At 51.8% G+C, this 21,311-nt stretch overlaps 2 protein-coding genes across 2 annotated transcripts; both read right to left on the reverse strand.

Moving 5' to 3' along the window:
• Positions 1-5,072: 5,072 nt before the first annotated feature.
• LOC121153996 (lysine-specific demethylase 4D-like) lies at positions 5,073-6,782 on the reverse strand. The gene is made up of 2 exons (XM_040976740.1): positions 5,566-6,782; positions 5,073-5,079 (listed from the first exon to the last, which is right to left on the reverse strand). The coding sequence occupies exons 1-2, from the start codon at positions 6,780-6,782 to the stop codon at positions 5,073-5,075; spliced, it is 1,224 nt and encodes a 407-aa protein (XP_040832674.1).
• A 10,657-nt stretch (positions 6,783-17,439) lies between these two features.
• On the reverse strand, positions 17,440-19,310 carry LOC121153997 (lysine-specific demethylase 4D-like). Its single transcript, XM_040976741.1, has 2 exons — positions 18,069-19,310; positions 17,440-17,520 (listed from the first exon to the last, which is right to left on the reverse strand). Exons 1-2 carry the CDS (start codon positions 19,308-19,310, stop codon positions 17,440-17,442), a joined length of 1,323 nt encoding a protein of 440 aa, XP_040832675.1.
• Between the last annotated feature and the right edge of the window lie 2,001 nt (positions 19,311-21,311).

The following is a 21,311-nucleotide window of genomic DNA, read 5'->3' on the forward strand; positions in this document are numbered from 1 at the left end:
TTTGGAAGAGGCAAATTCTTTTAGCTTTTCTTTACTGTGGAAGAATTTTATTTCATTTTCAAAGATGAAAGAAAGCTTTGCAGGGTATGTTATCTTAGGCCGACAATTTTTTTCTTTTAGAATCTGGAATATGTCACTCCATTCTCTTCTTGCCTGTAGAGTTTCCTGTGAGAGATCTCCTGTGAGCTTAATTGCCATTCCTTTATATGTCAATTGATGTTTTTCACGTGCACATTTAAGGATCTTTTCCTTATGTTCAGTTGAAGAGAGCTTGATAATCATATGTCTTGGTGAAGATCGCTTTTGATCAAGCCTGTTGGGAGTTCTGTGCCCCTCCTGGATCTTGTTTCCCAATTCTTTCTCCAGATTAGGGAAATTTTCCTTGATTATTTCATTAAATACATTTGCAAACTCAGCTTCTCTTTCTGCACCTTCCGGGACTCCCATAACTCTTATATTTGGCCTCTTAATAGTGTCTTTCAATTCTTGAATACTTTTTTTGGCCTGATCCAGCTCTGCTTCCAGCTTTTTGTTTGTTTCTCCTTGGTGAAAGGAGATATCTGCCAATTCTGAGATTTTTTTTTTCTGCTTGCTTCATTCTATTTTGGAGACTCTCCACTGTACTTGTAATTTGCTCTACTGTGTTCTTAATTTCTGATATTCCAGTCTTGATTTGCTTTACTGCTTTCTTAAATTCTTTGAACTCTTGCATTAACTTCTCATTTTTGACCAGAATCTTTAAAATGAGTCTTATGGATTCTGTGTCCCCCATTTTCTCAATGTCTTCCTCCGTTAACTCTGAGGTTAGCATAGGATTTTGCTCCTTTGCAGGGGAGTTTTCAGTAATATTCATTGTGCCTTTGTCTCTTCTTTTGCTCTTGATCATTGTACTTCTGGTTAGCAGAGTCTTCTTCTTGGGGGCAGGTTTCTAAGCTCTGTCACCCACAGGTCTACAATGTGATTTTACTTATTGTAGTTGGTACTCAACTTTTTGCTTGCAGTCACTTGTGCCACAATCTCCAGCGAGTTCCAGGTCTGGGTTCTTATGTCAGATATCCACCACGGTCTCTACAGCCTCAGCTCCTGGCTCACTTCTCTCCACCTCCTGTGATACCGTGCTGAGGCTGCACTGTTGTCTCTGCAACCTTTCTCCCTCTTCTGGTTGGAGTGGGTTCCAGGATTAAAGAGACACCAGGTGTACTATCTAGTTAGCTTGTTGGTGGCGCTGATCTTGTCGGAACTTGTTGGATGCTAGGTCTGTGTGCCACACGGACCGGTTTTGACCGGGATGATGCCACAGTCAGTATTATTTTCCGGCGGGACCTCAGCGAGTTCTCATGAGCTCAGCACATGCGGAGTTCACTGTTGTCCCCTGCAGTCCCAAAGCTATTGCCACAGTGCACAAAATGGTGCCCGATGTGCTACCACAACAGTTCTTGATCTGCTGGCTGTCAGATCCAAGTGTTACCCAGACCTGCCCTGGAGAGAACCCGTAGAATGCCACATCCTTGCAGTTCACCGAGTCAGAAATGAGCTCACTCCCTCTCAGAGTATGCTCAGTCCTTTCCCTTGCCCTTTCCTCCTTAGGCAAAATGGCGCCCAATTCAGCTCTAGAGGGCTGACTGGGCTATGAAATCCTCGCTGTTCTCGCACTGCCCGCCTGGGACCTGCTGTTCTGTCTCTGATCCTGGTCAAATCAAACGGACCAGCAGGGCAGAGAGTTCCCCGTCTGGGTGCGCCTCCCACCTGGTTGCTGGTGGAGTTCCGGCTGCTGGTGAAGTTTAGATCCCCGTGCTGGAATATCATTCACTGCAACACCACGCTGCTGTGCCAGCTGCTTTCCTGTGTCTGTCAGTCTCCATGTACCCCCTCTGCTGTTGTTCTGTCCTTTCGTATTTCCTGAAATATGTCCTCTCTGCTTCATTCTGGTTAAATGCTTCTCCGTCCCTTTAAACGTGTCCTTACCCTATTCCGCCATCTTGATTCTCCCCAAAAATGAAATACGTTTTAAAAAAGATTTTATTATTATTATTCTTTTTATTGCCAAGTCAGATATACAGAGAGGAGGAAAGACAGAGAGAAAGATCTTCTGTCCAATGAGTCACGCCCCAAGTGAGTGTAATTGCTGGTGCTGTGCTGATCCAAAGCCAGGATCCTGGAACTGCTTCCAGGTCTCCCATTTGGGTGCAGAGTCCCAAGGTTTTGGGCTGTCTTCGACTGCTTTTGCAGGCCACAAGCAGGAGCTGGATGGGAAGTGGAACTGCCGGAATTAGAATTGGAGCCCATATGGGATTCTGGCTCGTTCAAGGCTAGGACATAGGCGCCAGGTGGTTTGTAGCCAAAGGAGAATTCCTTTGGAAAGTATTCAAGTCATGAAGTTGGGGACTAGGTGTGTTGCCATTGCTTTTGATGCCAGCATCTCATAGTACTGCCAGGGTGAGCCCCAGCTGCTCTATCTACCACTTAGCATTGAGTTGCAGTGAACGTGCATGAATTGTGGTGCAATGTGGAAAAGAAATAGGGCCTGGCTGGTTGGCCTAGCGGCCTCAATCCTGGCCTTGAATGCTCTGGTTTTCCATACGGGCACCAGCTTTCATCCCTGCAGTTCTGCTTCCCATGCAACTCACTGCTTTTGGCCTGGTAAAGCAGGAGAGGACAGTCCACAGCCTTGGGTCCATGCACCCATCTGGGAGACCTGGCTGAAGTTCCAGGCTGCTGGCTTCAGGTTGGCACAGCTCTGGCCCTTGAGGTCACTTGGGGAGTGAAGTATCTGACAGAAGATGTTCCTCTCTATCTGTCCTCCTGTCTGTATAGATGACTTTGCAGTCAAAAATGAACTCAATCTTACAGGCAAAGAAATAGTTCTGTGGTCTTCAGGATAGAAATGCTGGCAGAAATGCTGGCAGACCTTTGTGCCAGCAGAATTCTGCTCAAGTGCTTCTGCTTCTCCAGCCCACCTTCCTAAGAACTGAGGGCATTGCTTGTTGCCCCTGGGTGACCCCAGCGACTTCCTTCCAGGGGGACTGCGTTTCCAGTGAGCATGGGGATGGGGGTGCTGCCTGGGCTTTCCTAGTGTGTTCACCAAAGAGCTATTCCCATCACGGCTCATGGAGAGTTGCAAAATCATGTGGTTAAGATAGCCCTGTGACACCAGCTCGTTACAAATGGCACTGTAGGCTCTGGTGGCATAGCACAGTGGTTCAATTCCTTGCCTTGAACGTGCCAGGATGCCATATGTGATGTGGTTCCCATTCTGGCTCCCTGCTGTCCATCCAGCTCCCTGCATGTGGTCTGGGACTGCAGTTGAAAACAGCCCAAAGCTTTGGAATCCTGCATCTGCATGGGAGACCCGGAGGAAGCTCCTGGCTCCTGGCATTGGATTGGGTTCAGCTCCAGCACTTGCAGCCGCTTGGGTAGCGAGCCATTGGATGGAAGATCTTCCTCTCTGTCTCTGCTCCTCTCTGTAGACCTGCTTGTCCAACAAAAATTAATAAATCTTTATTTAAAAAAGAGTCACCTGTCACAGCCATTTCGGAAAGTGTCCAGGCCAATGGAGCATCTGCATCTCACCCTGCATTTCCAATGTACAGAGAAATCATTGCCCCGAAGTAGACAACAATGTTTGGCAAACTGAATCCCTAGGCCTACAGATGTAGGCAGTTTCCTGTTGAGGTCTTGTAAAATGAAGTGACGTGTCAAAGGTGCTTGTAAAGGAGAATAATTTTCCAAACAGATACATGACCTGCGAGTTTGGGCTCTTGGGATTCCTTCTCGATCCTAAAGATTCATTGAATTCACACTTGTGATGGTCAGAATTGGATGGAAGCCTAGGACTGGAGGTTAAGGGATGGGGGCAGATGGGTCTACCTTCAGCTTGGTACAATTGCTCTGAGCTGTTTAATTGGCTTTTGCCAAAGGCAGGCTAAGAGACAATGATGGCTGACCATAGGAAATCAGCCTGGCCCGGGCAGCTTTTCCCATGCAGAGTGCCCGCCACACAGTATATCAACACAAAGCAGTGCATCCTGCTGCATAGCATGCTGGAAGCAGCCCTCCACAAACAACCCTGCCCGAGTCCCCGACCTCGCCAAAAGACTACTTGAGAGACTGGTTGAGTTGTACAACTGTGTGCTTTACTTGACAAGAAAAGGAAAGCAAGCAAATACAGAATAACGGTAGCGAAATATTCACAAGAGGCTGATGTTCAGACAACCGTGCTTCCATTTCACATATGTCCAAGCCCACTGTTCTTTGGTCTTCTAGGCTTTCAGATCATCTATTTGCCTGGGAATAGGTGATGATCTGATGAATCACACACACACGCACACCCTCTTCTGTATTTTCAAGTCAGAGTTGCAATGCATCTTCCATGTGCTGGCTCTGTCATCCATGGCAGCAGTGGCCAGGCCAGGCCAGGCTAGGGTGAAGACAGGATCCTGGAGCTTCCTGCTTGTGTGCCACGTGGATGCAAGAGCTCCTGTCTCGAGGCCATCTTCTGCTCTTCAATTAGAGAGTAAGAGGGAGCTGGGTCCCAGGTGGAGCAGCCAGGTCTCAAGGCAGTGTCCACACGGCATGCCAGCATTGCAGAATCGCCTCCTGACTGCTTCTCATCCCAAGATTGCCGTGAGCCAGGCTTTTGTGTTCCAGAGACTTGTCATGTTCCAGAGTGTGCTCCAAGTCCCCAAGAGGCAGTCAGTCCAACCTCCTGTGTCTGGCTGGAGGGTGGAGGTCCGCTGGAGGAACCTTCTGTAAGGCTCAGGTTCTCGTCCCAGGCTGGGGGAGGATCTGAAATGCCCTTTGGAGAGGAGGGCTCACTGCTGAGTCTTGCCAGGCGGGTCGTGTCCTGGCTGGGACCTTTCCTGGATGGGAGGATGGGGTTACCTTGGCATAGTCACAAGTCCGCAAAGTGAAGGCGACTCAGGTCTTCCAATGCACCTCCCTGTGGCTGGAGCCAGAGGGGATCTCCAGTCAGAGGATATGGGACTTGGGCAGCTGCGGGGGCAGGCAAGGTTGCACAGTTGTCAGAGTGGCCCTGAAGCACATGGTGCTGGTGGTTTCCAGCAGGCAGGCAGTCAGTCCCTAGTAGAGACACCAGAGGGACTTGTCAAGGGCTCCAGGACGTTGGGAGGAGGAGGGAGAGGCAGAAAGTGGGCGAAATGCACTGGGATGTTGTGCAGGGACAGCAGACAAGGCCCAGGGTGCATGGCAGCATCAGGATCCAGTGGTGGTCCCAAGGCTTGGAGCTCGGGGTCGCAGCAACCTCCAGAAGGGTTGGCAGGAGGCTGGAAGTCCAGCGTGGAGTGGAGCGAGTCTGCGGGTGAGGCTGCTTCCCACGCCAGGGGTTGTACTTCAGCGCCAGGAGCTGTGTGAGCAGACTGGGACTGAAGCGGCCTCTTGGTTGGCAGCTGCAGGAGGGGCTGGTGAGTTTCTGGTTCCTGAGGAAGAGGAGGAAGATGGTGCCGATGCTGACCACGACCTCGCCTGAGCCTACGACCTCGCCCACGACGGCCTGGAGCAGGTGACAGCTGCTGTGCGCCTACAGAAGTCTCCATTGCCCGTGTGCACCTGTGGCGTCGGCCTCGGCCCCCTCGGGCCTGCACAGGCTGCAGGGAAGGTGCCTGGGCCGAGGAGAGATGCCTCAGGCCCAGGGCTGCCCTCCGGAGCTTGTGATCCTCTTTCCAGGCCTTCAGCCCCTTGCTGGCTGCTCCCGTGGGCCCCTTGCTGGCTGCTCCCGTGGGCCCTGGCAGGTTCACAGGCGCCCGGGCCTGGCTGCGCTGCCACAGCTCATAGTGCTCGGGTTGCTGGAGGCGCTCGAAGGCGTCCATGGCAAAGGACACCCTGGCCTGCCCGCAGCTGCACTGGGAGGCCGCCTTGCCATAGTCGATCCAGCGCAGGGTGGCGAAGTTGATGGCTTCGGCGCAGTTGAAGCCGTGGTTGAAGCCCGCGTGGTAGCCATAGGGGAAGGTGACCATGAACTCGCCGGGCTGCTGAGTGACACGCTGGCACGGAATGCCGTTCTCCCGCAGCACACTGGGTGAGATGAGGGCTACCTTGTGGCGCAGGAAGGCCCGGCAGGCTTGGGCGCTGGCAGGGAAGAGCTGTGCAGCCAGCTCCTCCAGCCGCCGCCCGTGCTCAGGGGGCACCGCGTACCACGTCTTGGGCTCGCCAAAGTGCAGGTAGTTGACGCTGTAAAGGTCCATGTCCTCCGTGTGCCAGGCGAACGTGGTCTTCCACATGCCGAAGTAGAGGTAGGGGGTGTTGACGCCCTCGATGAGCACGCCGCACTCCTGTTGTAGCAGGTCGAGAAGGGAACCCAGGTTTCTGAGGTTCCAGGCCGTGGTGTGGTGGTGGAAGAGCGAGCCGCTGACGTCGGCCCCGTAAATGGGGGGAGCCCCATAGGCGCGGCTCCTCCAGTAGAGTCTCTCCACTTGGTCCAAGCTGAGCTGGGCTGGGGCCCGGTATTTGTCGCTGTTTGCCAGTTGGCGATAGTCGCTCAGGCTCATGGCTTTCTTCTTCTTGTGGTACTGAGTGAAGACCCCCGCCTTCCCGGAGACCAGCTGTTGCAGGGGGCTGGGGATGACGATGTCGCCGATGTCGTCGTAGGTCTGCCTGGCGCTCCACTGCGGGGGTGGGATGACCTTGGCCAGGCCTGCACGGTGTGCACCCTGGGCTTCCATGGCAGCGATGAACGAGGTGAAGTCCACGAATTCCTCCCAGCTGGGGCGGAAGGTCATGATGCTGCCGCAGTTGGGGTCCTGGACACCAGAGCCGTCAGGCTGCATGGCTGCAAGAGAGCAAGTGCCAGACTCTGAGTCCTGTGTGCCTTCTACATGTGCCTCCCGGGAAGGTCCCACAGACAAATTGGGCCACTATTTTCTTGTGGTTGAAATGGATCGTGGTTTGTGTTGGCGGGTGTGGGGGGTGGGCAGGGGTGAGGACATAAGCTCTATCCCTGTTGAAAGAGAAGCCCCAGTTCGTGTGGCACTGGCCCCACTTGATGTTGGGATGCCTACTGGTGGAAGTGGAAATCCATGGAGGAGGCCCAATGTGCTGGAGTGCTGCACCCATGGGAGAGACCCTGAGCGTCTCCTGCCTCCTGCCTGCGGCTCCCTGCCTGCTGGCTGGAGCTCAGTTCAGCTGTGGTCACTGTGGCCATGGGAAGCGACAGCCAGAGGACCAAGAACTTTCTCTCTGTCTCTTCATCTCTGTGTAAAATCTGCCTTTGCAAAAGAAAGAAAGAAAGTAATGCTTGTCCAAGAGGCCCCTTTCTACCTGATGGAGAAAAGCAAGTTTGAGGAATTGTAACTCCTTATGAAGGCATGTAGTGTTGAGACAATCTGGGGAAACTCAGTCGGGGGATGGGGATTGGGGGGAGGGGAATCGCAGACTATACGGAAGTGTATCATATCATTCAACATTTAAAACAAGTCACTCAAACAAGAGAAGCAAGTTTGAAGTGAATGAGCCAAGCACTCCAAAAAGTGCACCAGTTATACCTTCCCAAGAAGAAACTTCTCCAACGTGAGAAACAGAAACATGGCAACAGGACAGAAAGCCCATGGCAGGAGTGATGAGGAAACACAGCAGTGTCCACCCAGACGTCACAAGAGAGGGAATGCAAAGAAGAAAGCACGCTAGCACACAAGAGCTGGCAGAGCTCAACAGAGACCAAAGTTTTCCAACGTGAAAACATCAGTAAATACGAGATCAAGATTTTCTCCAAAGCACCAATGTGCAGACCCGCCCTGACAGAATCATTCCTGAACGTACCTGTGGTGATGAGAAGTCCAAAATCAAGTTGAGGATACAGCTGGAAGCAGGGAGGTGGTTTCTCTGGGTGGCTACAGCCAGATGGAGGCCCAGAGCTCCACAGGGCCGCCTTTATATAGCTTGGAACAGCTCAAGATCCCATCAGTGCAGAGCCTACAACAATCACTGATTGATACACCCTGTCTTTGTCTTGACTCCTCCCTCTTCAGGTGAAATTCCTAAGCAGCTTTCAAGGAGCAGGGTGCCTTGAAAGCAAGTGATGGCATGATTCAATGCACACGGATAGAAACCCAAGGTTCCTGGAGAGCCACAGGACTGGACATTCACGTATGGGGTCATTTTGGAGAAGATGTAGTGGATGAGTGTTTGGAAAGCAGAGGGACAGGAAAACATGCCCCTGGTGCTGGTTCACTCCCCAAATGGTAGCAGAAGCCAGGTGGGAGCCAGGTTGGAGTCTACCATCAGGAATTTCATCCTTGTCTCCCGTGGAATTTCCAGAATAAGTTCAAGAGATGGTGGGGAGAGAGAGAAAGAGAGAAAGAGAGAGAGATAAAGGGACAGTGTCCCATCATCTGGTTCACTTCCCAAAAGGGTACAGAGTCTGGGACCAGACCAGTGTGAGGTTAGGCGGTTGGAGTTTCATTCATGTGTCCCTTGAGTTCTAGCCTCCATGTACTTGGCCCCAGCACCGCTGCTTTCCTCGGGGCATGAGCAGAGAGCTGGTTCAGAAATGGATCCATCAGGACTACAACCAGAGTCCCTAGGGTGTTGCTGGAGCCACACCCAAGAGCCACTCCCAATAGCCTTTTAGGATTAGGTTCTCCAGGAACTCCTTGGAGATTCATCACCAAATCCTTTCAGGCAGCAGTATTCTCAGCCTCTAGCCAAGGAACAAAAAAATAATTTCAGTTTGTTTTTTCTTACAGAGATTTTATTATTATTATTCTTTTTATTGCCAAGTCAGATATACAGAGAGGAGGAAAGACAGAGAGAATGATCTTCACTTCACCACAAGTGAGTGTCATGGCCGGTGCAATTGGGGATCTGAAGCCAGGATCCCGGAACTGCTTCTAGGTCTCCCATTTGGGCGCAGAATCCCAAGGTTTTGGGCTGTCCTCGACTGCTTTTGCAGGCCATAAGCAGGAGCTGGATGGGAAGTGGAACTGCCGGGATTAGAATTGGAGCCCATATGGGATTCTGGCTCGTTCAAGGCTAGGATTTAAGTGCTAGGCTATGTTGCAGGTCACCCAAAGGAGAATTCCTTTGGAAAGTATTCAAGTCATGCAGTTAGGGACTAGGTGTGTTGCCATTTTGATGCTCACATCTCATAGCACTGCCAGGGTGAGCCCCAGCTGCTCTATCTACCACTTAGCATTGAGTTGCAGTGAACGTGCATGAATTGTGGTGCAATGTGGAAAAGAAATAGGGCCTGGCTGGTTGGCCTAGCGGTCTCAATCCTGGCCTTGAATGCTCTGGTTTTCCATACGGGCACCAGCTTTCATCCCTGCAGTTCTGCTTCCCATGCAACTCACTGCTTTTGGCCTGGTAAAGCAGGAGAGGACAGTCCACAGCCTTGGGTCCATGCACCCATCTGGGAGACCTGGCTGAAGTTCCAGGCTGCTGGCTTCAGGTTGGCACAGCTCTGGCCCTTGAGGTCACGTGGGGAGTGAAGTATCTGACAGAAGATGTTCCTCTCTATCTGTCCTCCTGTCTGTATAGATGACTTTGCAGTCAAAAATGAACTCAATCTTACAGGCAAAGAAATAGTTCTGTGGTCTTCAGGATAGAAATGCTGGCAGAAATGCTGGCAGACCTTTGTGCCAGCAGAATTCTGCTCAAGTGCTTCTGCTTCTCCAGCCCACCTTCCTAAGAACTGAGGGCATTGCTTGTTGCCCCTGGGTGCCCCCAGCGACTTCCTTCCAGGGGGACTGCGTTTCCAGTGAGCATGGGGATGGGGGTGCTGCCTGGGCTTTCCTAGTGTGTTCACCAAAGAGCTATTCCCATCACGGCTCATGGAGAGTTGCAAAATCATGTGGTTAAGATAGCCCTGTGACACCAGCTCGTTACAAATGGCACTGTAGATTCTGGTGGCATAGCACAGCGGTTCAATTCCTTGCCTTGAACGTGCCAGGATGCCATATGTGATGTGGTTCCCATTCTGGCAGTCCTGCTGTCCATCCAGCTTACTGCATGTGGTCTGGGACTGCAGTTGAAAACAGCCCAAAGCTTTAGAATCCTGCATCTGCATGGGAGACCCGGAGGAAGCTCCTGGCTCCTGGCATTGGATTGGGTTCAGCTCCAGCACTTGCAGCCGCTTGGGTAGTGAACCATTGGATGGAAGGTCTTCCTCTCTGTCTCTGCTCCTCCCTGTATATCGGCATTTCCAATAAAAATAAATCAATCTTTCAAAAAAAAACCCCCACAAATCATATGACACTCTAGCTCTGCGATTCCCCCTAAGAACCCACACGAGCTGGGTTGGCATTAGTGAAGCATCAGACAGATTTCAACAGAGTGTTATGCTGACAATGTTGACTCCTACTCTCCTGCCTTATCACTTTCTTTCTGTTCTTCATGATAGGGTAAGTAATGCACAGTCTGTCGGTGTAGGCAACTTCCTAGGTTGGATTGCACCTATGCAAATGTTGCATTGCTGGAGAAAAGCATCTAATAGCTGGTGGCAATCCTTTTCCTGGTTTATCCCAGATCAGTGTTAAGTACACTAGTATGCCAGTTTTTCCCTATTCTTCTTCTTATTCTTATTATTATTGAATATGTGTCCGGAGACAGCCATAAGCTCCACACATGTCCTTGGAACCAAGTCGTCACACAGGGTGTCCCAGGAACACAGCCACATGGAGTTCCTGTCCCAGTCCCCCTGGCAGATGTGAATGCCCAGCTGGTGCGCTATACACAATTAGGTTGAAGTCCATGACCCTTGTGAATGCTAATCTCCATTGACAATGGTGGGAGGCTATTGGATAGGAACTCTGTCAGCTCTGCTGTAATGCCCATCATTGTAGGTTGGAACTGCTTGTTGTGCTATAGACCTCAGAAGCCATCCTTGCCATGCATGTGTCCTGTGTATGCTTTGGGTCTCCCCTACCCCAAGTCTCTGAGGCACATCCCTTGGTCAAGTCTATCGGACTGTGTCAATGTGTACAAAGGGACCAGAAACCACATGAGACCAGATCCATCCATGCAGTTAGGACTTTCCTCTATGAGAAACAATGCAAATGATTCAAGAGACTAGAAATTGTCAGGGAGCTCAGGCTGCAGATTCATCTTCACCTGCCCCAGGGAGAGCCTTCTGGAGTCACTTTGTAGGTGTGCAGGCTGGGGTGTCTGTCTGGGGACTGTCGGAACTGAGGATCCTCCTGCAGACCGCATCATAGCCTTGATCCCCTCCTTGGTGGTGGCTGTGGTCCCAGTAGTCTTAAGCTCACAGATCTGCCTAACGCAGATCCAACTCTTGCCAGCAACCTCGTGCTGAATCTTCAGGACCTGCGTTTTCCCCAGGGCAGTTCAGCTTCCTCCCAGTTGAGACATGAGCCTAGTAACCACAGTCCGGAGTGGAAAGCAGTGGTTTTGCCTGCAGTTTCCAAGGGGCTCTCCACAGGCAGCATGGGCTTCTTGCCCAGGATTGGGTGGACCCCACAAGCTCAGCACTGCTGGGCTCTGAAAGCCTGGCCCAACCCTGGCTGGGGAGGTGGCTTCCCCTTGGTGATGACAGGGATATTGGCACAGCGCTGTTCTCCGTGGAGAAGAGGCAACTCTCAGCAGCACAGGGAACAGAAAGAGGTTCACGTTCACATCAGGCTTCCAAGCTGGGAGGAAGCGGACGTTTCAGGAGTGGAAGCTCCCTTTCAGGTGAGGGAAATCTGTGTGTTTTGAATGAAGGCCAGTGGAGGGACATGTCCCACAAGGGGTTGGGGAAACTGGGAAAGAAGAGCTAGAGCTAGAGCTAGAGTTGGAGATGGAGCTAGAGCTGGAGCTGGTGATGGAGATTGTGAATATGAGAGCGTGGAGATGGTTCTGTGTCCTGGATATCTTGACCCCCAGTTCCTAAAGCTTGTTTACTCAATGTAATCCTCAAGCCCATGAGACATTGCAGGTATAGGTTAACATCTTGTCTTTTCCCCCTCATTCTTGTTGTTTATTGCTTCTGATATTGTCCTGATATTGGTTGAAGGAGACCATCTGGATGATGGAAGCTCTTTTGCTGTGCTCTGGGCTTCCTGGGGTGACATGAACTGCACCTGTGTCCCTGACCCAGTGCTTGCCTTTCCAGCCCCTGCTTGGATACTCTGACCTCGTTCATGCTGCCTTTTCCCTGAGACTCCTGCTGCTGGTTCCTGCCTTCGCCTTGGGGGATGCTCTTTGAGTCCCTCAGGATTCCTCTCTCTATCCCTCTCACAGACACACACCCCCACACACACACCCACACCCACACACACCCACACCCACACACCCACACCCACACACACCCACACCCACACACACACACACACTCCGTCCTCCTTCAGCACCATCACATACACCCACAGCACTGCCTGCAGACCTGTGAACACCTACTCTCTCTGCTAGAGAACCAGACCCTTGTGTGTTTTCTAGTTGATCAGGCTGCCTCAGAAAGTCTGTGCGGAGATGGAAGTGAGGGCAAATTTAAATATAAAACTAAAATTTGTGCCCAGTGTTTTGATAATATGCTTTAAATGTTTTTTTACAGGCAACTCTCATTATACAAGAGAAAAATTTGTTTTGGAAATAGTTGTGTTTCACCTTATTGTAAGCATGCATGTGCTTCTCAGGTGTCATTGTGTGTGTTCCAGAACTCAGCAGCAGCAGCACATAGCATGCGCCCTCTGGTGGCCTCGTGCTGCCTCCTCTTGCTCTGTGTCCTGGGTGCTGGGTGTGTTGTATCCCTGTTTTGATTTTGTGTTTTGTTTGTTTATTTTTTTTTTTCGTAACAAAAAGGCAGGTTTACAGAGAGAAGGTGAGAGAAAGAGAAAGATCTTCCATCTACTGCATCATTCTCCAAGTGGCTTCAATGGCGGAGCTGAGCTGATCCACAGTCAGGAGCAAGAGCTTCTTCCAGGTCTCCCATGCAGGTGCAGGTTCCCAAGGCTTTGTATCATTCTCAACAGCTCTCCCAGGCCACAAGCAGGGAGCTGGATGGAAGTGGGACAGCCGGGACATGAAGAGGCACCAACTGGGCTCAATTAAGAAGTGAGCCATGGGATAGAAGATCTTCCTCTCTGTCTCTCCTCCTCTCTGTAGACCAGCTTGTCCAATGAAAATAAATAAATCTTTTTTTTTTTTTTTTTTTTTTTAAAAAGAGTCACCTGTTAGGGCCATTTGGGAAAGTGTCCAGGCCAATGGAGCATTTCCATTTCACCCTGTATTTCCAATGTACAGAGAAATCATTGCCCCGAAGCAGGCAACAATGTTTTGCAAACTGAATCCCTAGGCCTACAGATGTAGGCAGTTTCCTGTTGAGGTCTTGTAAAATGAAGTGACGTGTCAAAGGTGCTTGTAAAGGAGAATAATTTTCCAAACAGATACATGACCTGCGAGTTTGGGCTCATGGGATTCCTTCTCGATCCTAAAGATTCGTTGAATTCACACTTGTGATGGTCAGAATTGGATGGAAGCCTAGGACTGGAGGTTAAGGGATGGGGGCGGATGGGTCAACCTTCAGCTTGGTACAATTGCTCTGAGCTGTTTAATTGGCTTTTGCCAAAGGCAGACTAAGAGACAATGATGAGGAGTTTGGTTTGGGCTCGGGGGCAACTGACGCTCCCTGCAGTGTGACGACTGTAGGGGGGTGCCCCGGCAGGTTCGGACCCAATGCGGGGGACTCATGCCAAAGACACTGCCGCAAGGCAGTGAACGAGTCCTTGGCCTCCCCCAGGGTGGCCAGTGCACCAAGTGGTGCCAGGCTTTGCCTGCTGGCCGCCCTGCAGGGCGAACTCTAGGGTTTTCAAGATATGTAGTTGCTGCCTGGGGTCACTCATGACTAAGACTAGGTTGAGTGTAGGTGCAAAGTGAATTTTCGGGTATTCTCAGTGACAGGGTCTTGAAAGATTTAAGCATGCGAGGGGACCAAGACCTAGTGGTTTTAGGGAAGTATCCAGAAGATAATTTCAGTAAGACAGATGCAACAGCTCAATTATGAATACAGAGATGGGATATTAGTATAGAACATCACTGATCGTCACACACTAGCCCACACTGAAGCTATGGATGGGGGCCTCTTTGGCAGTGTTGGGTACCATTGCCCCACTGAGTGTTGGAGTTGTGGAGTGGTCACATTTGGCAGGATCAAGACACTATCCAGCACGCAAGAGAACTTGGGCTGGGGGTAGACTCTGTGGGGTTGTGTGGGCCCAACCCTTTGGAATACAAGTCCCCCGGGTTAGCTCGCAAGCTGGGGTTGCAATGGTCTAAGCTAGGTGTGACCATGCCACCTACCATCACTCATGGGTAAAGGAATCCACAACAGTCAGGGTAGGTCAAGGCAGCAGCACCCAAATGTACATCTTTAAACAGGATGTGGGGTGGGCCGGGCTGCCACTGGAAGGGGGCAGAATGGGCAGGGCTGAACAAACCTTGACTCAAAGAAACAACAGAAATCAGGTTGGAGCACAGCTCATGCCATGTAGGTCCTTGCATATACTGATCTGCGTGAGGCAGAGGCACTAAGCCACAGCATCCAAGGGGCCAGCATCCAAGTGAGAGGCTCTGCCAAGCGGAGATAGAACAACCACTGGCCTACACCTGCTCTATGGCAGGGAAGAGGCCAGGTTGGGGAAATAACGGGACACCCTAGCTGGGTTGAGTTTCCCACCAAGGAGCGCATGGGCTGGAACTGAGGCTGCATTCTGATTAGGATATGACTGTAATCTCACTTGGCACAAGTGTGGACTGGGACGGGAAGCACCAAGCCAGGCCAGATTCCAACACCATCTGGTGCTCTGGAGGACCGGGAAGAGATGTGTGACGGACTAGGCTAGGTCTCAGCCCTTACTGAACCATGTGTGAGCTGTGTGGGGGTATGGAAGAGCCATGGCTGGGTTGAAATATCCAACAATAAGAACCAGCTTGGGTCGAAGGCCAGTCAGGAAAAGCCACTGTTCCTCCTAGGATAGGAGGCGAACTGAGTAGTGCTGGCTCATGGACCCACTGGTATGTGTGAAAACTGGCATTGGGAGAGGTTCTGGTGGAGGAGCCTGGGCAACTTCTCTGGCAGGACACAGTCCCATGCAGGTAAGCGCAAGAAGCACAATAGGGAACAACCCAGAACAGGCAATGAAAATTATCCCACTGGCATACACATGGCATGGGTTGGGGGCAGACCAGCCTGAATCTGTTCATATTACCTTCTGGTGAATCCGAGCAGCAGAACAGAGTGTGGGTCGAGCCAGGTTCGGTTGCAACACATACCAGTACACAACAAGTAATGCCAAGATGAGATGAGCCGTATCAGATGTGGCTGCAGCACACAAACAGCACATGTGACAATCGGGGAGGAGGCAAAGCCGACAGGGGAACATGGGCACACCTGCTGGATAACTACTTCCATTGGAAAGTGTGAATACGGATGGGGGAAGTTCAGACTACGCAGAGCTATAGCACCTGGGGGCCTCACAGTGAACTGACTGTTCTGACTGGTGCGAGTTAAAATTAGAGTGGGTTGAGGGGTGTTTGGGCTTAGCCACAGCATTAGCTGGCAGAGGCTGGTACTGAGAGCTAATTCTGTCAAGTCAAATGCCAAAACCACCTGGAGACTGCATACTCTGGGAGTGGGTGTGGCCTAGTAGGGAAATAGTGGGCACCTCCCTCAGGGTTACCACCCTCACTGGACAGTACGGAAACCAGGATAGGGGCAGGGGTGGCTAGACAGAAAGACACCTGCCAGTGGGTGTATGGGCTGGATAATAGGTTGGTTGGGTTGAACCAGGCTTCAATGTCCATTGACATGTGCGAGAGCTAAATGTGATGTGGGACAGACTGGACAAGCCTGCGGTGCATACTGGCAAGCATGGGAACCAGGGTAGGGGGCAGAACTGGTAGGGGTTTTGGGGAGTCGCCCCAACTAGGCTGCAGCTACAACTGGTTTGCATGAGGACCGAGTATGAAGTGGGTAGAATCGAGCTGGACTACAACACCCGTTGGTTCACAAGGAAGACAGGGCTGGAAGCCGAACGGACCCAGCAATCACAACGACCAGCATATGCATAAGCTGATTGGTATGACGAACAGTGTTGGAGTCTGTACTAGCAAACTCACTCAAGAATTAGAACTGGGATCAACTCAGATGAAGTTTCTTTGGATATTTCTCCAACTGAACTGCTGATTTGGAACCCCAACCATCAAGAGACTGTCAGGCAGTGGACTCTGAATAGGTTTCATTGCGGTTGGGACGGTGAGATTGGCAGCGATCCACAAGTGATGAACTATCAAAACTGTTAGAGCAGGACCCTTGGAGAGTGCCTCATGTTGGGGATCGGGGATGGGTGGGAGGTAGGGTGGGGCTTTTCCCTTTGTTACTCCCCTCACCCCAGATACATGGCAAAATGATTATATTACTGTGGAAACAATGATAATACCCACTTTCACCCTGTAGCCCGTGACCATTTGTACCCTAATAAACTAAGATTATTAAAAAAAAAAAAGGGACAATGAAGGCTGACCATAGGAAATCAGCCTGGCCCAGGCAACTTTTCCCATGCAGAGTGCCCGCCACACAGTGTGTCAACGAGAAGCAGTGCATCCTGCTGCATAGCATGCTGGAAGCAGCCCTCCACAAACAACCCTGCCCGAGTCCCCGACCTCGCCAAAAGACTACTTGAGAGACTGGTTGAGTTGTACAACTGTGTGCTTTATTTGACAAGAAAAGGAAAGCAAGCAAATACAGAATAATGGTAGCGAAATATTCATAAGAGGCTGATGTTCAGACAACCGTGCTTCCATTTCACATATGTCCAAGCCCACTGTTCTTTGGTCTTCTAGGCTTTCAGATCATCTATTTGCCTGGGAATAGGTGATGATCTGATGAATCACACACACACGCACACCCTCTTCTGTATTTTCAAGTCAGAGTTGCAATGCATCTTCCATGTGCTGGCTCTGTCATCCATGGCGGCAGTGGCCAGGCCAGGCCAGGCTAGGGTGAAGACAGGATCCTGGAGCTTCCTGCTTGTGTGCCACGTGGATGCAAGAGCTCCTGTCTCGAGGCCATCTTCTGCTCTTCAATTAGAGAGTAAGAGGGAGCTGGGTCCCAGGTGGAGCAGCCAGGTCTCAAGGCAGTGTCCGCAGGGCATGCCAGCATTGCAGAATCGCCTTCTGACTGCTTCTCATCCCAAGATTGCCGTGAGCCAGGCTTTTGTGTTCCAGAGACTTGTCATGTTCCAGAGTGTGCTCCAAGTCCCCAAGAGGCAGTCAGTCCAACCTCCTGTGTCTGGCTGGAGGGTGGAGGTCCGCTGGAGGAACCTTCTGTAAGGCTCAGGTTCTCGTCCCAGGCTGGGGGAGGATCTGAAATGCCCTTTGGAGAGGAGGGCTCACTGCTGAGTCTTGCCAGGCGGGTCGTGTCCTGGCTGGGACCTTTCCTGGATGGGAGGATGGGGTTACCTTGGCATAGTCACAAGTCCGCAAAGTGAAGGCGACTCAGGTCTTCCAATGCACCTCCCTGTGGCTGGAGCCAGAGGGGATCCCCAGCAAGAAGATGTTCGTATGGGACTTGGGCAGCTGCGGGGGCAGGCAAGGTTGCACAGTTGTCAGAGTGGCCCTGAAGCACATGGTGCTGGTGGTTTCCAGCAGGCAGGCAGTCAGTCCCTAGTAGAGACACCAGAGGGACTTGTCAAGGGCTCCAGGACGTTGGGAGGAGGAGGGAGAGGCAGAAAGTGGGCGAAATGCACTGGGATGTTGTGCAGGGACAGCAGACAAGGCCCAGGGTGCATGGCAGCATCAGGATCCAGTGGTGGTCCCAAGGCTTGGAGCTCAGGGTCACAGCAACATGCAGAAGGGTTGGCAGGAGGCTGAAAGTCCAGCGTGGAGTGGAGCGAGTCTGCGGGTGAGGCTGCTTCCCACGCCAGGGGTTGTGCTTCAGCGCCAGGAGCTGTGTGAGCAGACTGGGACTGAAGCGGCCTCTTGGTTGGCAGCTGCAGGAGGGGCTGGTGAGTTTCTGGTTCCTGAGGAAGAGGAGGAAGATGGTGCTGATGTTGACCACGACCTCGCCTGAGCCCACGACCTCGCCCACGACGGCCTGGAGCAGGTGACAGCTGCTGTGCACCTACAGAAGTCTCCATTGCCCGTGTGCGCCTGCGGCGTCGGCCTCGGCCCCCTCGGGCCTGCACAGGCTGCAAGGAAGGTGCCTGGGCCGAGGAGAGATGCCTCAGGCCCAGGGCTGCCCTCCGGAGCTCGCGATCCTCTTTCCAGGCCTTCAGCCCCTTGCTGGCTGCTCCCGTGGGCCCCTTGCTGGCTGCTCCCGTGGGCCCTGGCAGGTTCACAGGCGCCCGGGCCTGGCTGCGCTGCCACAGCTCATAGTGCTCGGGTTGCTGGAGGCGCTCGAAGGCGTCCATGGCAAAGGACACCCTGGCCTGCCCGCAGCTGCACTGGGAGGCCGCCTTGCCATAGTCGATCCAGCGCAGGGTGGCGAAGTTGATGGCTTCGGCGCAGTTGAAGCCGTGGTTGAAGCCCGCGTGGTAGCCATAGGGGAAGGTGACCATGAACTCGCCGGGCTGCTGAGTGACACGCTGGCACGGAATGCCGTTCTCCCGCAGCACACTGGGTGAGATGAGGGCTACCTTGTGGCGCAGGAAGGCCCGGCAGGCTTGGGCGCTGGCAGGGAAGAGCTGTGCAGCCAGCCCCTCCAGCCGCCGCCCGTGCTCAGGGGGCACCGCGTACCATGTCTTGGGCTCACCAAAGTGCAGGTAGTTGATGCTGTAAAGGTCCATGTCCTCCGTGTGCCAGGCGAACGTGGTCTTCCACATGCCGAAGTAGAGGTAGGGGGTGTTGACGCCCTCGATGAGCACGCCGCACTCCTGTTGTAGCAGGTCGAGAAGGGAACCCAGGTTTCTGAGGTTCCAGGCCGTGGTGTGGTGGTGGAAGAGCGAGCCGCTGACGTCGGCCCCGTAAATGGGGGGAGCCCCATAGGCGCGGCTCCTCCAGTAGAGTCTCTCCACTTGTTCCAAGCTGAGCTGGGCTGGGGCCCGGTATTTGTCGCTGTTTGCCAGTTGGCGATAGTCGCTCAGGCTCATGGCTTTCTTCTTCTTGTGGTACTGAGTGAAGACCCCCGCCTTCCCGGAGACCAGCTGTTGCATGGGGCTGGGGATGACGATGTCGCCGATGTCGTCGTAGGTCTGCCTGGCGCTCCACTGCGGGGGTGGGATGACCTTGGCCAGGCCTGCACGGTGTGCACCCTGGGCTTCCATGGCAGCGATGAACGAGGTGAAGTCCACGAATTCCTCCCAGCTGGGGCGGAAGGTCATGATGCTGCCGCAGTTGGGGTCCTGGACACCAGAGTTGTCAGGCTGCATGGCTGCAAGAGAGCAAGTGCCAGACTCTGAGTCCTGTGTGCCTTCTACATGTGCCTCCCGGGAAGGTCCCACAGACAAATTGGGCCACTATTTTCTTGTGGTTGAAATGGATCGTGGTTTGTGTTGGCGGGTGTGGGGGGTGGGGCAGGGGTGAGGACATAAGCTCTATCCCTGTTGAAAGAGAAGCCCCAGTTCGTGTGGCACTGGCCCCACTTGATGTTGGGATGCCTACTGGTGGAAGTGGAAATCCATGGAGGAGGCCCAATGTGTTGGGGTGCTGCACCCATGGGGGAGACCCTGAGTGTCTCCTGCCTCCTGCCTCCTGCCTGCGGCTCCCTGCCTGCTGGCTGGAGCTCAGTTCAGCTGTGGTCACTGTGGCCATGGGAAGAGACAGCCAGAGGACCAAGAACTTTCTCTCTGTCTCTTCATCTCTGTGCAAAATCTGCCTTTGCAAAAGAAAGAAAGAAAGTAATGCTTGTCCAAGAGGCCCCTTTCTACCTGATGGAGAAAAGCAAGTTTGAGGAATTGTAACTCCTTATGAAGGCGTGTAGTGTTGAGACAATCTGGGGAAACTCAGTCGGGGGATGGGGATTGGGGGGAGGGGAATCGCAGACTATACTGAAGTGTATCATAACATTCAACATTTAAAACAAGTCACTCAAACAAGAGAAGCAAGTTTGAAGTGAATGAGCCAAGCACTCCAAAAAGTGCACCAGTTATACCTTCCCAAGAAGAAACTTCTCCAACGTGAGAAACAGAAACATGGCAACAGGACAGAAAGCCCATGGCAGGAGTGATGAGGAAACACAGCAGTGTCCACCCAGACGTCACAAGAGAGGGAATGCAAAGAAGAAAGCACGCTAGCACACAAGAGCTGGCAGAGCTCAACAGAGACCAAAGTTTTCCAACGTGAAAACATCAGCAAATACGAGATCAGGATTTTCTACAAGGCACCATTGTGCAAACCCACCCTGACAGAATCATTCCTGAACGTACCTGTGGTGATGAGAAGTCCAAAATCAAGTTGAGGATACAGCTGGAAGCAGGGAGGTGGTTTCTCTGGGTGGCTACAGCCAAACGGAGGCCTTGAGCCTCACAGTGTTGCGTTTATATCGTAGAACCGTTGTGGTTACAGTGATTCGTCTGTGGAGTCACCTGACCCTCCTTGTCCCTTTTAAATTGGTAGAAGTCTGACCAGAACAGTGATACAATATACCACACCTTTTTGAATCAGGAAGGAAGTGAAGGTGAATAGTAACCTGTGGTTTTCTGATTTTTTTTTGTCAGAGGAACAAAATCCCAAGAAGCTGCTCTGTCACTCGTGCTATTGAGCATGAGAAAATCAGAAATTTGGGGCAAACTACAATTAAGTAAGAACAAACTTTGAGTTTGGAACTTAACAATATCAGAAGAATACTATGTTTTGAAACCCCTGAATGACTTGTAAAGGAGCCCAGAATCCTCATCTTTTCAAAGATGCTATTAAAACAAAAGTTAGAATATTGCACAGAGCTTGAGAAGCAAGATTCAGTCTCTGATTGTCCTGCTGTCCTAGTAACACTGAGTAACAGGTAGCACATCTCTTGTTAAAGGCAGGCACAGAGGAAGCTCCCTTGAAGCTTAAAGCCCATCATGTGGCATGACAGTGTTGAATAAAAGCCTCATTAATTCCTTGATCAGTGAGATGGTTAAGGAAACAAAATTGTTGAGCCACTGTTCTTGTCATTCTATCTCAGAATGAGCTAAGAGTCATGCACACAGCCATGTAGTAGCATTTGCTGAAATATAATAACTCAAGACTAACAAAATTTTTTTTCTTCAGGTGAAATTCCTAAGCAGCTTTCAAAGCACAGGGTGCATTGAAAGCAAGTGATGGCATGATTCAATGCACACGGATAGAAACCCAAGGTTCCTGGAGAGCCACAGGACCAGACAAAAACATATGGGGTCATTTTGGAGAAGATGTAGTGGATGAGTGTTTGAAAGGCAGAGGGACAGGAA

This window comes from Ochotona curzoniae, unplaced genomic scaffold, assembly GCF_017591425.1.
Source record: "Ochotona curzoniae isolate NIBS_2020 unplaced genomic scaffold, NIBS_Ocur_1.0 contig_2723, whole genome shotgun sequence".
Classification (NCBI taxonomy): Eukaryota; Metazoa; Chordata; class Mammalia; order Lagomorpha; family Ochotonidae; genus Ochotona; species Ochotona curzoniae.

Bases quoted from the DNA above. Each gene is read 5' to 3' on its own strand.
- LOC121153997 (XM_040976741.1), bottom strand. From the start codon at position 19,310: ATGCAGCCTGACAACTCTGGTGTCCAGGACCCCAACTGCGGCAGCATC. The intron at 17,521-18,068 runs GTAGGTGCACAG...CTGCCCCCGCAG, and splicing joins CACGGGCAATGGAGACTTCT to CTGCCCAAGTCCCATACGAA.
- LOC121153996 (XM_040976740.1), bottom strand. From the start codon at position 6,782: ATGCAGCCTGACGGCTCTGGTGTCCAGGACCCCAACTGCGGCAGCATC.